Source organism: Danio rerio, chromosome 13 (genome assembly GCF_052040795.2).
Source record: "Danio rerio strain M-AB ecotype USA chromosome 13, GRCz13ab, whole genome shotgun sequence".
Lineage (NCBI taxonomy): Eukaryota > Metazoa > Chordata > Actinopteri > Cypriniformes > Danionidae > Danio > Danio rerio.
In genome coordinates, this window is record NC_141033.1 from 6,456,922 (window position 1) to 6,472,142 (window position 15,221).

The 15,221-nt window shown below is 38.3% G+C and overlaps 3 protein-coding genes across 15 annotated transcripts in view; 2 read left to right on the plus strand and 1 right to left on the minus strand.

Moving 5' to 3' along the window:
- The window catches only part of wu:fc02b11, a 643,013-nt gene that overhangs the window by 67,205 nt on the left and 560,587 nt on the right, over window positions 1-15,221 (plus strand). For 7 of the 10 annotated variants that reach the window (XR_015505554.1, XM_087278764.1, XM_087278766.1 and 4 more), the window contains 3 exons: window positions 734-867; window positions 2,490-2,581; window positions 2,666-3,936. The exons of 2 other annotated variants lie outside the window; for them this stretch is intronic. Coding sequence is in view for 7 of the 8 variants with exons in the window: in XM_087278764.1 (XP_087134890.1) it covers window positions 734-867; window positions 2,490-2,581; window positions 2,666-2,888 (449 nt within the window). In the remaining variant the exon portion in view is untranslated. Of the gene's footprint in view, window positions 1-733; window positions 868-2,489; window positions 2,586-2,665; window positions 3,937-15,221 lie in introns of those variants that run through there. One more of the 10 variants, XM_087278770.1, reaches the window with a different exon arrangement.
- tuba4l (tubulin, alpha 4 like) lies at window positions 6,998-12,223 on the minus strand. Of its 2 annotated transcripts, none has more exon segments than NM_199795.2 (4): window positions 6,998-8,020; window positions 9,395-9,543; window positions 9,787-10,006; window positions 12,081-12,223. In NM_199795.2, coding segments are annotated over 4 exon segments (1,350 nt in total). In that variant the 5' UTR covers window positions 12,084-12,223; the 3' UTR covers window positions 6,998-7,042.
- Window positions 12,283-15,221, plus strand: part of angpt2a (angiopoietin 2a) — a 53,390-nt gene continuing 50,451 nt past the window's right edge. For 2 of the 3 annotated variants that reach the window (XM_087277323.1, XM_087277325.1), the window contains exons 1-3: window positions 12,283-12,342; window positions 12,472-12,520; window positions 13,332-13,403. The gene's annotated coding sequence lies outside the window, so the exon portion shown is untranslated. Of the gene's footprint in view, window positions 12,343-12,428; window positions 12,521-13,331; window positions 13,404-15,221 lie in introns of all 3 variants that reach the window. The other variant, XM_087277324.1, reaches the window with a different exon arrangement.

Genomic DNA, 15,221 nt, shown 5'->3' on the forward strand with positions numbered 1-15,221 from the left:
GTTTCTTTCTTCTATTAAAAACAAAAGAAAGATTTTGTTAAAAACCTGTAACCATTGACTTCCATTGTGTTTGTTTTACCTACGATGGAAGTCAATGGTTCCAGCTTTATGAAACTATTTTCCTTTGTGTTCAACTGAAGAAAGCCACTTGAGATCAAGTAAAAAGTGAGAAAATGTACAAAAGCACGCACATCACTTTTAACTGAGTGCTCAGCCAAAACACAAAAAGTGCAAAATATATATTTAAAAGACGGCAACACCAAAGCTCCAAAAATGCAAATTTATCAAATTAAAAAGGCTGACACAAAACGTAATGTTTCGAGCACACCACTCGTAATCACATATTGTTCATCACAGTAAGGTGCTCTTATTTATACACTTTCGGATCACATGATCTACCATCTCACAAGAAAAAACTAAAAATAAATTACACATTTATGAATTATACAACTTAAATATTCAAAGCGAAATTAAAAGTAAAAAGTGAGAAATTTTTTTGGTGAACTATCCCTTTTATTCAGAAGGTTAGGATAAACATTTGTATATTCACTGTCTTTGGACTTGTATTTGGAGATGTGCAACACTATATGAACCCTGAATGTGTGTGTGTAAAAGCAAACTTTTCCAAATTAGGTATTGAGCCTGCAGAGCATGTAGGGATCAGGTTTGCTGCTTAAACATGTTTTAATTCAGTGGTCTTTTGTAGTTCCAATGATAAACCTTTTGTTTTCAGAGGAGACGCTGCTGCAGTGCACTGATCTGGCATCCTGTGTTCGACTCCTGAAACCCGAACACTTGAACACCGGCCTAGAGCTCATTCGACGCATTCAAGAGCGTCTTGTTGCCATCCTTCAGCACTCCACTCAGGTGAATCTGCTCTTGCTTGTCGCTTGTGTACATATTTTTGGGTTTGATAGGATCTTCTTGTTAAACGTACGCAGGGTTAAAGGATTTGTTTTCAAACAATTACTGTGTGTACACACCAAACGCGGTGAGAGCGTCAAAGTTCGCTCTTCAAAATTCTCTACGTTGATCTCGTATTTAAAGGGGCCGTTGCAGGATATCACATCAGTTACATTCCCTCCTCAAACGTGCTTTCTTGCGTGTAAATGTTGCACACTTATTATCAAATTCATTTAATTACGGAAGATCAAGCTGCGTGTGGTGTGGCTTTGCTACACTTATCCAATATGTGTCCATATGTCTGAAATATCCTGAAGCAGCAATAGTTGGAAGATCTGTGGTAAAGACCTGCCGCCACAGCTGGAAAAGAAAATCCTAGAGAAAACACTGATGCATGTTTACTTTCCTCATTTAAAATCTAAAGAGAATGTTTACAGATTGATATTTTTCTGATCCCATAACTTTGTGGTTTGTTGTTTTGGAAAAAAAAAAAAAAAACCTCATGTTTCAATACGGTCTCTGAATGCAATTGACACCATCATCTTGAGAAGTCTGGGTTCGGGGGAACCCAACTGTCCTGCAGGAACGTTTGCAGCTGGATACATGATGGACGGGTGGGAGGAGTGGCGCGTTGTGTGCCTGACCACTCTGTTCCTGGAGAAAACTGAAGATATCTATCTATTCGCAACTTTGATATCAATGTTTCTGCTGATGGGCTTTTGGGGTATCGATGATTGATGAAAGAGGTCAGTGCGGCTCAAAACCCCACCAAGCTGGCTGGCTGGATTGAAACGGTGGTGAGCAGGATTTTTACAAATCAGACTGTGTCTATAGACCGCAAATTGTAAAACATCATGGTGAAACTAGCGGCTTTGCATTGTGATTTGGAGCGACCTGGAGACCAGTCACGGACATTAGATATCTGCGAAATTGGCAGATATTGACCCAAATTGGGAAAACTTTTCTTCTCTTTTGGCTTTCCTCTGACTCTCCTGCCAGACGGACTCGGACAACGAGACATTCTGAAATTCCTGTTCCAAGGACACCTTTTGAGACCCTACAGACTTCTACACACAGACACACGTACACCGCTGCAAATAGATAATCACTGGCTCCCTCCGCAACCCACGCCTTTGTGTGCTTTCACCCACTGATGTGGGTAGGTTGGTCTGTGACCAGCGCGCCCTGGCTGCAGGACTAGATGGCTGTTGCCTTCATCGGACTATATCCACATCCGCTGTTGTGATGTTTATGTCTATGTGTTTATGTGGGGCGTTTTTCCCCTAATCTCACACTACCCTACTTCAAGGATAGTCTGAAAGGGGCTTTTTTTTCGCCTCCCTCTTCCCAAATGTATCTTATTTCCTCCTTCTAAAAGCTACATCTTGTCGTACCTGTCTTCTCTTGAACTGTGTGATGTTTGTGTATGGTCAGGGGGGTCCAATTTCACTACATGTAAAAGTGCATGTGACAAATAAAGGCTTTCTTCATCTGTACGTTCTATGTGAATTGAGTTTACTGCAAATGTCACATCCATAATGCTGGAATTTTTATTTCCATTTAATTTTTATTTGTTTATTTGGCAGGACTTTCGTGTTGGATATCAGTCCAAAACCGGGCCAGATATGGAAGCGGCGCAGGCCTCTAACTTGGCAAACAACACAGACGCCAACAAAGAGTGAGCCACCATACATTTGAAGAGAAACATGACTGTCACTTCAAGACAAATTCCTTATTTCTTCATTTTTTTTTTTAACTAAAGGTCCAAATCGGATGGAGGCTCAGATTCTGGAGACTCTGATAACAACAACTACGCAGGCGAAGACCACGGGGATGAAGCAGAGGAGGATGACGAGTACGATGATGAATACGTTCCTGAATGGCACGAGGATTACGACGAGGAAGACATCGATGATGATGACTTCTTTTCTGACGACGACGAATCTGAAAACAACTTAGAGAGAGGATTCGGGCCGTTTGACTAAATGAGGGTAACATGCAGCGCTAACAGAAGGCCTACTGATCTATGAGTAGACACTACTAATACCACACCCAAGTTAGAAAACGTCGACAATTTGGCATGGGAGTATGTTTCTCTGTAATGTGGTGTTCGCTTTGCACTTAGCACCTACTTTGAGCCCTAGCATAAATTTGGTCGTTACCAGAAAGTGGTATTTCTCTTTATTTTTAGGTCTTCAACTTACGAAATTTGAACTTTGTCGATTGCCGATGAGGGTGTGTAACTAAGTTCAATGAAGGATCTTAAGTGTCGATGTTATATATGAGAGGTGATATTTTTTTGGAAACTGTTCATAGTTTTGTTATTAACAAAATTACCTTTTTTGGGGGACAAACAATGAAAAAAGAAGGGATGTGTAGACATTAAGATTTTTTTTTTATCCGGTCAAACGTGTTGGCATTTATTTAGTTCGGATACCAAAAGTACTTGCCTTTATTCTATTTTAAATTTCTTTCAATGCCTTCATATATGACATGAGGTCGGTGGATTACCGTTTAGCTGATTGTAAGCATTGGATTTGGAAATATTAGAGATTTTGAAAAGAGTCCGTGTTTAAGGGCTGCATGAACACGATTAGTCTCTCAGACAACAGTCCGTGATGAGGATGGTGCTTCGGTGACCTGCTGGTTGTGTCAGTCCGTCAAACTCAACAACAACAACAACAAAAAAAAGATATTACTTTAGCCTGTCTCATTAAGATGTAATGGCAATAAATATTTAAAAGTATTGTAGCTCTGCGCGTTACTTGCTAAGCAAAACATACCTTAATTGCTTTCAGTTTTTTCCACACACACACACACACACACACACAAAGTTTTAATTCTTTTCTTTTGGGACATGTTTATGTTCACTTGTATAAATATGGAGATATAAAATATCTTCCAAAGTCCAGTTTTGAATTGAGATAAACCTATATATTCATATACTGTCCATCTTCTGAAATGTTTTCTCTGTTCGACTTATAAAATGGGGTTGCAGAACTTCAGCTCACAAAATAAATGCTTTTCTTCAAACTGTCTGTAGAGGGGGTTTTATTTACTCATTATTTATTTGCATTGTTTCTGTCAACTTTTACAGATGCCCTAGAGGTCATTTTGAAATATTGCTGCAACCCAGCACCCAAACACACTCATCTTCATCCAACAAATGATACTTTATATATATATATATATATGTATATATATATATATATATATATATATATATATATATATATATATATATATATGTATATATATATATATATATATATATATATATATATATATATATATATATAAAAGAAATTAACAGTGCTCTTTCTTTAAATGGCATGTGCTGTTGAATGTTTGCACTACCTGACAAAAGTCTTGTTGCCTATCCAAGTTTTAGGAGTAACAAATAATAACTTGACTTCTAGTTGATCATTTAATATCAGAAGAGGCTTATATGAAATGCAAAGGCCTCTAGATTATGCTTAATTGACCAAAATAAAATATGATCATGCCTTGATTTTTTTAATGATTTAATTAGGACAGTAAGATCTGACTTTGCTTAGACAAAAGTCATTTAACAGAAATAATGTACAGTATAGAATATAAAGTCATGCTGCAGTGGAAAAAGAATGAATATTGTGTATGACTGCCATGAGCTTGGAGGACTGCAATGATTTAAATAACTTGTTAATGAAGTCATCGAAACTGGCACAGAAAGAATGTTATCCCAAACCATGATTTTTTCCTTCACCAAACTTGACTGATTATCAGTGAGAATCTTGAGTCCGTGTGGGTTCTAATAGGTCTGCTGCAGTATTTGTGAGGATTGGGATGCAGTTCAACAGATGATTCATCGGAAAAAAATCTACCTTGTCACTTTTCCAAATGATCAACTAGAACTTTGTCGCTAGATTTAGCGACTTTTCAGACGCCCCTAGCGACAAATTTTCAAAAAGCGACTAGCCACAAACCTAGCAACTTTTTTGTGTGCTACTGGAGATTTTGATAGACTCTCATGTGTTCTTACTGCACATTCCCTACTCTTCTTAACAAGCTGTGGATGATGCTGCCAGCCCCTCCCCCGCCTCAGAGCACTGATAGGTGGCCCAGTCAGTCGTCGTACAGCAGCCTCTCCCATCTGTGTACAGACGGCAAACAATTTAGCACCGGCAGTGTGAAGGTATTTCCCTTGTACAGTCAAACCGATCTGTTATTTTAACAGTTCTTATTTTAACAATTTAATTAGTTTATTCTTTTCTTGTTCACAATCACTGATATTTTAGTGACAATTTCAGAACTTGTCAGTTTATTACATTTGGAAGATTACTGCATATTCACTACATATCTATACTGGTATACTGTATTCAAACAGCAATGAAGTTAAATTGACATGCAAACAAAGCGTAGTGCACATATAAATGCTCTTTATGAACCATAGACTGTTAAACGGAAATGGTAGAACGTGATGATGTCAGCAATATGCAAGTTAACGTATGATGCAATCTAGCGACTTTTTAGGCAGAGCTTAGCGCCTTTTCATTGAACAGTTGGCAACAGTGATTATTAGTTGTTTTTACAACTAGGATCAACAACAAGACTTTTTTTTTAATGTAGTGTGTGTGTGTGTATATATATATATATATATATTCATTCATACGTTTTCTTTTCGGCTTAGTCAATTTATTAATCTGGAATCACCACAGCTGAATGAACCGCCAACTTCAACAGCATGTTTTTTTATGTAGCGGATTCCTTCCAGCTCTGGGAAGCATCCATACACGCTTATAAACTAGGGACAATTTAGCCTACTCAATTCGCCTGTACTGCCTGCGGGGGAAACTGGAGCATCCGGATTAAACCCACACGAACATGAACATGCAAACTCCACACAGAAACGGCAACTGACCCAGCCAAGGCTCGAACCAGCAGCCTTCTTGCTGTGAGGCGACAGCACTACCTACTGCATACACTCACATACTGGAATTTGTTTGATAAAAGTGTTTCCATCATAGTTTATGCACATCCTATTGAATAAAAAGCTTGTCCTACTCAGTTATGTGCATAAATTATGCGCATTTTCAAAAGTTATGCACATCTTGGCTTTTCAGCCAACTTTTTTTTTTTATGCACATCTCCAAATTGCACAAAAATAGGTGGATGGGAACGTAGCTACTGACTAATGATGTGACTAAGTAGTTATAAGACTGAGTTTTCTTATCCTATGGGAGGAGCTGCTTCTGAATTATCTGGTCAAGCTCTGCAACCCAACATGTAATGTTTTCATAAGTACCAACTTCAAGTCTTGACTGAAATTTGTAATGCACCAAAGCATTTCCTGCTTTTATTTGGAGCGCTGATGATTGGCCACTAGGTTCACAAGCTCAACAGTTTTGACCGTCTCATGATCACTAGTTTAAAAAGACACTGGAGCATTAGAAAGCAGTTTATCAGCTGGTCATCAGTGTGGTTTTCATTGCAGTAAACACTGACATACATGACTTTCCAACCCTCCAGTAACAGGACTTTTGTTTAAAGCAGATATGGGTGTCTAAATTTGAAAGCACTGAGTGGCTGAAGTATGAAACAATGGAGGTGATGGAAAGCCTTTAGAAAAATTTAGATCCTGATGAGTGAATCCAATGTTTTGAAGCAGCAAAAAAAAATAAATAAAAATTACAAAACGTATGCAAAAATACTTAGCAAGACAAGCATTTTTTTTTTTTAAACAAGCTTTGTGCTTTAAAATGGGCATGAAGCTTTATGAACCAATCCTGGTCAGCAGGATTTTAACAGTAAAAAGTTGCAACATTCTAGGAACTACTTTGAGTGTCTTTTGTGAGCCAAAATCTTTGAAGCAAGCACCAGACAAAAGGGTTTAGATTACAATTTGAAAATGTACATAACACTGCAACAGACGGCACCTACAAAGACTACTCAATTAGCCTAGCACTAATTTGAACATACTAAAACTTCTGAATTGGTTTAAGTTTTGTTAATGGTCACTTCAGGGGAGAAGCTAGGGTAAGATTAGCTTTTATCATTGAGACATGCATGAAATTAAACCTCAGCATACCATGTCAGGAAATGAGACCAAGACAGGTTTTCTTATGCTTTCAAAATTTATTCAAAATACAAGTGCAATAATTTAATACTCTTCTTCATCCTCCCCACAGTCATCAGTTGAATCAGCTGCAACCTCCTCATAGTCCTTTTCCAAAGCAGCCATGTCCTCTCGCGCCTCCGAGAACTCTCCTTCCTCCATCCCTTCACCCACATACCAGTGCACGAAAGCTCTCTTTGCGTACATCAGGTCAAATTTGTGGTCCAGGCGGCCCCATGCTTCTGCAATGGCAGTGGTGTTGCTCAGCATGCAGACAGCCCTCTGCACCTTGGCCAGATCCCCTCCTGGCACAACAGTGGGCGGCTGGTAGTTGATCCCAACCTTGAACCCAGTGGGACACCAGTCTACGAACTGGATGGAGCGGCGTGTCTTAATGTTGGCTATGGCGGCATTGACATCTTTAGGGACTACGTCACCACGATACAGCAAACAGCAGGCCATGTATTTCCCACGGCGAGGGTCGCACTTCACCATCTGGTTTGCTGGCTCAAAGCAGGCATTGGTGATCTCTGGTACTGAAAGCTGCTCGTGGTAGGCTTTCTCAGCTGAAATAATTGGAGAGTAGGTGACCAGAGGAAAGTGAATGCGAGGGTAAGGGACCAGATTGGTCTGGAACTCTGTGAGATCCACATTCAAGGCCCCATCAAAGCGCAGCGATGCTGTAATGGAGGACACAATCTGAGCAATAAGCCGGTTTAGATTGGTGTAGGAAGGACGCTCGATATCCAGATTTCGCTTGCAGATGTCAAAGATGGCTTCGTTATCTACCATGAAGGAGCAGTCGGAGTGCTCAAGAGTGGTGTGGGTTGTGAGAATGGAGTTGTAGGGCTCCACCACAGCAGTGCTGACCTGCGGGGCAGGATACACGGAGAACTCCAACTTTGACTTTTTACCGTAATCGACAGACAGTCGCTCCATCAGCAGAGATGTGAAACCAGAGCCGGTTCCACCACCAAAACTGTGGAAGATCAGAAACCCCTGCAGACCAGTACACTGGTCGGCCTAGAGAGGAATCAGATGGAAAAATGGTCAGGGGCATTCAAATAAGTCAAACCTGAAAGAGACTATAAAAAGGGTTACTATAATTTATTAAAACCAAAGTAAATGCTCTATTGCAGTGGTTCTCAAACTTTATCAAGTACCGCCCCAGAAATAATGGTCTCTTCAAGCACACTTCAAAAACAAGGCAGAATAATAAAATTAACATACAAAGAGATTAAAACATTAGATATAATCATTGTCAGCCACTTCTAACATTATAAACAGTTTGAACACCAATACTGTACTGTGCGTAAATGTAAACAATAAAAGGACAATGTTTAAAATTAAAATATGCTTTAAAAAAAAAAAAAAAAAAAAAAAAAAAAAAGTAAAGTAAAAAATAAATGAAAGGGTTACTTTTGTTAATAAAAATAAATAAAATCCTATACTTAAAAAGTATTAAAATATAGTAGCTAATTCATCAACACCTGGAAAGGCTGCTTGGACCTCAGAAATAAGCCATGTCATCATATTCATATATAAATTATTTTTGATATGTAGCATGTACATGACATTTCATTCCTCTGAACCACCAGAAGGAAGCCCGCGTACCACAGTTGGAGAACCACTGCTCTATTGAACGGTTATTAAGGCAGAGGTGCCAGATCCTGCACCCTGGATAGCCCGTGTCATGCAGTGTTTCTCCAAACTACTACCTATGGAGTCTGAAAGTCTGGACTAGACAGTTCACATGCATTTGAGGGGTTTGTGCTAAATTGGGGTTGCTCAAACTCTGTCCTGGAGGGCCGGTGTCCTGCAGATTTTAGCTCCAACTTGCCTTAACATGCATACATGAATGTTTTTAGAAAGCCTTGTAAGAGCTTGATTAGCTAGCTCAGGTGTGTGATTGGTGTTTGGATTTAAATCTTGCCAAAATATCACTCTAAAAGCAGGTGACCAATTGTTCAAATCCTATAGAACACAGTGCATTAGAAACACTTCAGTGGTCAACATTTGAGGTGGATCAAGAGTTTTTTAATTTTTCCTAGGACATGAATGGGTGTTGTTCAACAGTTAAGAAAACTTTTTGAAAGGCTCCGATTCCCTTGAAATGTTGACTCCAGCAAATCAAGGGTGCCCAATCCTGTTCTCCGAGTTCTACGTTCCTGCAGAGTTCAGCTTCAATCCTGATTAAAAAAAACAATAAACCAACTAAGTAGGATCTGAAGGAGCACTTGGCAATTATAGACAGGTGCGTTAGATTAAGGTTGCAGCTTAACTCTGCTGGACTGTAGATCTCCAGGAACAGGACTGGGCACTCCTGCACTACTGCACTACATATAGTTAACGCAATTGTTACTAATGAAGAACCATTATTCAAGTGTGCAAACTCACCATTTTGCGCATGCGATCAAGCACAGAGTCTACGATCTCCTTTCCAATGGTATAGTGGCCACGAGCATAATTATTGGCAGCATCCTCCTTTCCACTGATGAGCTGCTCAGGGTGATACAGCTGTCGATAGTGTCCATTACGGATCTCATCTGAATTTCAAACAAGTGATATTTAAAAATAAATAAATAATTGCAATCATTTATAAAAAAACAAATAAAATAAAAAAAGCAGTCACTGTTATTTATGTATTATAATTTCTGTCAATTATTATTTTCCATCTGTTTCTTTTGTAATTGTAAACATTAAGTAAATGTTATTTTTAAATTATGCGTCTAAAATCTTTAACAAAAAAAAAAATACATTTGTAAAAAGCCTGAATGGGGGTCTCTTACCGACAACAGTTGGCTCCAGATCAATGAAAACTGCTCGAGGAACATATTTTCCTGCACCAGTTTCACTGAAGAAAGTGCCGAAACTAGAGTCAGCCAATGAGCGGCTACTATCAACAATAGTTCCATCTGGCTGGAAACCATGCTCCAAACAATACAGCTCCCAGCAGGAGTTACCCATCTGGATACCTGCTTGACCAATGTGTATAGAGATGCACTCCCTCTGGTTTGACCAAAACACAAGCATAGATAAAAATCACAATGTGGCGGTGTTTGAAATGCTATATTAAATCTAATTTCTGAAATATCAATAAGGCAATGCATGCATAGAATACCCAAGTATATTATCCAGAACCTGCTCAAATAAAACTGGATTTTAGGGGCATACTGCCACAAACTTGTACTAAAATTTAAACAAATCCCTAGATTTCCTACTACTGTTGCTGAAATCTGACATGCACGAGGACTCTGCAGATACTCTTTAACCTAAAAGTATCACACAGTGACAGTTAAAATGGTTTAGTAATACTACAAAAATAAAAAATATGAACGGAAAACATTAATAGAAAGGGTTTTTGTATAAGCAGGATTGATTTTACAAGTTAATTCATTTGCAGTCGTGTTTCAGTAACATTCAGTGCAGACATGTCAAGTGACAGGATTGTAGCACACTACCCTCAATTTGCATTGTGTACGCTCACGCTGCCTTACACACTATTCTTAAAATGTAGCAGCCAGTGTGTCATGTATACCACGCAGTAGGCAGTAAGAAAAATTATGCCACTTCAGACAGCCTGTGACATCTGCTAATTCGTAGTTCAAGCATTTACACATTTAAAATGGCGGCTGTTTTTTGTGTAAAGACCAAGATCTCCTCTACAGGAACTCAAGCATGAAAAGAATTAAGTGCGGACACATTGATGGACATGGTCACAAGCAGCCATATAGTACAATACACTACATTTAAATCAAACTGCTGTGAAAATAAATAAATATCATCATTTTGATAGTGCTTTTTGCTCATTGTCTACCAATCCAAATACTATTAGCAGACCATTTAACATTTGCTGACACTGCTCCACCAGCAGACGCCCTCCCGAAGAAACTTTGCACATATAACTTACAGCATCCCTAACTGAACGGTCTACTAACATTGAGCTTTAGTTGGCATGTGGCCTAGTTGCAATGTGACTTTCAATGTCCCTTTTAATGCATGTTAAAAGTAAAACCCTTAAAACACAGGTTTCAAGCGCAGCTCTGCACAGTTTTGCTCCAACCCTAAAACACAGCCAATCCAACTAAGCTGGAGGTTCAAGACTACTAAAGACTATCAAGCAGGTGTGAGTTGGAGGTGGTTGGATCCAAACTATACGCTGCAGCCATACAGGAATTGAGTTTGAGAATTGGCCTAAAGTGAGTTTACCCAAGTAAATTGTCATTTACTTGTTATAAACCGCCGGTTTTACTTTTAGCCTCGTTTAACACAATGTTTTGAAGCTGTAACCACTATTAAAACTTAAACCTAAATTTAATTAAAAGCTTAAACCTTTATTAAATTGATTTAGTACAGAATAAAGAAACTTAACCCTACTGAAAAAAAACAGCTTAAACCAGAATAAGCTGGTTGGCTGGTTTTAGAGGGGTTTTGGCCATTTCCAGGCTGGTTTTCAGCCATTTCCAGCCTGGTCTTAACTGGTCAGGCTGGGAGATGACCAGCTAAAACCAGCTTGACCAGCCTAGCCAGGCTGGGAGCCCAGCCAAAATCAGCAATGTCCAGCTTAAACCAGGCTAGTCAAGCTGGTTTTAGCTAACCAGCTAAGACCAGGCTGGAAACCAGCTTGGAAATGGCCAAAACCCCTCTAAAACCAGGCTGGTCAACCAGCTAAAAATCAGCCAACCAATTTAGGTAGTTTAAGCTGGATTTTTCAGCAGGGAAAGGTTTAAAACTACTTTAGGGCAAGAATTAACACTTCTGGGTGAACTACCCCTTTCATTTTCCTTAGTTCATGTTTATAGGTGCTACCCTACTGATGTTGTAGGTCTATATTACAGAACATTCTTATATGCCATGCCACCATTTAATACATCTTTGAAGATTATTAATATGTCAATAAGCTTGGTTAAACTTTTCAACACAAGAGAGCAGAGATTGTTTCCAAAGTGCAACGGTTAATTACATTTAAAGTGCATATTAGTTGCATGCAATTAAGCTTTACATAGATTTTTTTTTTTTTAGAAAGCCTTTAGTGAAATACTAACGATATGGTGAAACAGACTACAAATGATGATGATCTTACCATTGTGCTTGACCAAAAGTCAGAACAAATTCAGAACTTTTAAAACCTTGAAACAGTCACAAAAATAAGACTGCTGTCGAGCCAAACTGATCTCCCAAATAAATGGACCGCCGGATTTCTTAATCTTCTCACTGCAGAAACACGCCAAGCAGTCCAGCTGATCTCGCTTTATACTGATTACAAATGAGAAAGGGCGTGGCTCCAGCGCTTCACCAGGCAGCGTTCGTGACAAACATCAGCCAGGAACAATTGTGGAGTACTAGTCAGTGCAAAATATACTATTATATTGTGAAAATTATGAAAGAGAAAGAATAAAATTAAGAGAATATTTATTTTGTTTGTTGTAAGGATAGGATCATGTCACTAATATCCAGTATGTTCCACTCTCCAGTCCAGCAGATGGCAGAAATTCACCTTTTAAGAGGATTTGCAAACCTGAGGTAACGTTCAGTCCTTGCTAGTTTAAAACGGATTTTCTTCTTGTATTTTGGATTTTACAAATCCTCATATAGGCTAGTACACCTTAAAATATTTTGGTATTGTGTTTTAAAGATTCACATGTTCATCCCTGTGGTTATATATGACTCCAAGGCAGGTCATGAAATGAATGCATGAAAAGAATCATCAGTTCCCACAACTAAAAGAGGCTCTGAATATCTTATTTAACAACAAAAATCGAAATACAAGGGAGAACGTTATCTTTTTCTTTTGCAAGATAATATTTACTGATTTAACTAATCATAATTAAGATTCACACTGCTGCTCACTGTGTAATGATGAAGCTAGTCTCCTTTACACACTCTAAAACATGTTTATTACAAGTGTTTTCCGGTTATTTACGGTTGTGAATTGCATTATAAGATCTTAATCACTACTCTGTCGCCTTTTGATGTTGAAAATTCAACTCTTCAGTGTAACAAAGTGATTTTTGTTGACATTTTAGTAGTTTGAAATAATATAATGTAAGATAAATAATATATAGAGAAATCTGTAAAATAACAGCAAATGTACTGGCAGTTTATTACAAGGTTTTTGTACCATAATATACAACACCAACCCTGACAATAAATCACTTTAAACTTATAAAGATGTTCATAAAAGTGACTTTTTAGAACTTTTCAAAGTTAAAAGCTTTTGGAAGAAAGACCAAGATCCCATAATGCAATTCAAAAGCATAAATAAATGGGGGAATATAAAAAATAAAGATAGAAAACCGCTAATTCATGTATTTTCTTCTCTTTTGTTTTACAGAGCAGAAAAATCTGCACCCTCACAAAACCTGCAGAAGACACAGTAATTTCACAGTCATGTTGGTGGCTTCATGTAAGATTTCTTTCCCTTCAGTGCATGCACATTAGTTATCACATATTAAAACGCATCTCAAGCTGCAGTCCCCGAATTCTGTTCTTTAAATGTCCAAAAAAATAATATAAATAAATATAATATAATTTATATTTAATATAAATATAAATAAATAATATAAAAAAAATAATTGTCAATCAAAATAATCAAATCAAATAATAATAATCAAATAATAGCAGTGCACTCCCACATTTTTATCTATAAATACTGCTGCCCTTATATCCGTTTTTGGTATAAGATTGCAGAACGATGGTTTGCTGGAAATGTAGTTTTTCACCATCGTACTGATAACTTTTTAGCCATTGACAAAGATTATTTTATTCTTAATAAGTGTGCAGTGAGGATGTCTACCTATATAACCACCTAGAGATGATTAGACATTTATTTTTGAGGAAAAAGGGCAGCAATTTGTGGTGTATTTTGAGAAGAAAGGATGACCACTGGTGGTGTGTGTAGAATGGGTGTCCTGTAGAGCAAGGGATCCCAAACTTTTCAGCCCGCGACCCCCAAAATAACAATGCCAGTGACTCGCGACCCCCAATATCCTCTGAGGTGGTTATAAATACAAAAACTGGTGTGTAAACAGGTGTTTGCATTGTAGGGCATAGGGGCCCAGAACAGCATGAGCACCTAAAGATATACTAAACAGGGCTCAACAATAAGGACTGCCCGGTGGTCCAGGACCAGCGTGAGAGACGCTTGGGACAGTAGACGGGATCATTACTGGCCCAATTGGGACAGTGCTGCCTTGTCACTAAAGTTTAATTTGACTGCGACTATTTGTCAATTGCTTGCATTTTAAATTTGTGCTTTTAAGTCTTTAACTGCGATCTTCTCTGTGATGTCTGAAACACTAAATTGCTTTTTGGTTCCTCTTATGTGATTTGATATTTTGAGCTTGCAGTTTTTCCCATTACCTAATAACAACCAGTACAGCAAAGAAATGGCAACATGGCGGCAACATCAAATTATAAGGTGTAAGCTGAGAAAATATTATATACTTTTCCTTCTATGCTAATGAAGGACTACTGAGACATTCCAAGCATGGGATGGGTCCTCCTGGCGAGGCAGAGTTCCTCACAGCTTCAATACACATCTCTGCCATTTGCTTACAGTGACCATGTGCTCTTCACCATACACAATTCATCTGCTTGTGATCCTCCTTCAGATAACTTTGTCATGTTTGGTGTCATTTGACAGTTTATGACTTCAGTGTTGTAGTGATGAAATCAACAGAGACATTGATTAATTGTATTTCAATCTACAATATATTTACTATTGTTGGGTCATTGCCTGAGGAGAGTATGTTAATGTACTTCTCCCCCACTTTATCTCCTCAACTTTGCTCTCATGTTGAGCTAGTTTGGGGGTTTGGTTTTTTACTCATGTTTGACAATGCTTTGCTCAGGGTATAATAGGGAAAGGTAACTGTTGATCTGGGAGAATGGCTTTTACTCTGCATCTCCCGCACACCGGTGCGTAGCCTCATATGCTAACAAAGGCAGTTTTACTGTCTTTGTTGCTCAGCAGTGCATATGTTACAGCTAATTTCTTTATACAGTATCTTAGTTTGTTTCATTCTACTGTCTGTATATTTAAACATGTAACTTAATAAACAACTTTGCCTGCTTTAGCTTTGAGATTCTTTCTCTTTATCAACGATGATAACAACTTTAATGGAGTCAGATAAATAATGGATTTAAACACGCCATCCTTCCACTGCTTTCTGTTTCTGATTATTCAGAATAGCAGCGTAAGTTTCAAGCCTTACAAAGGCTA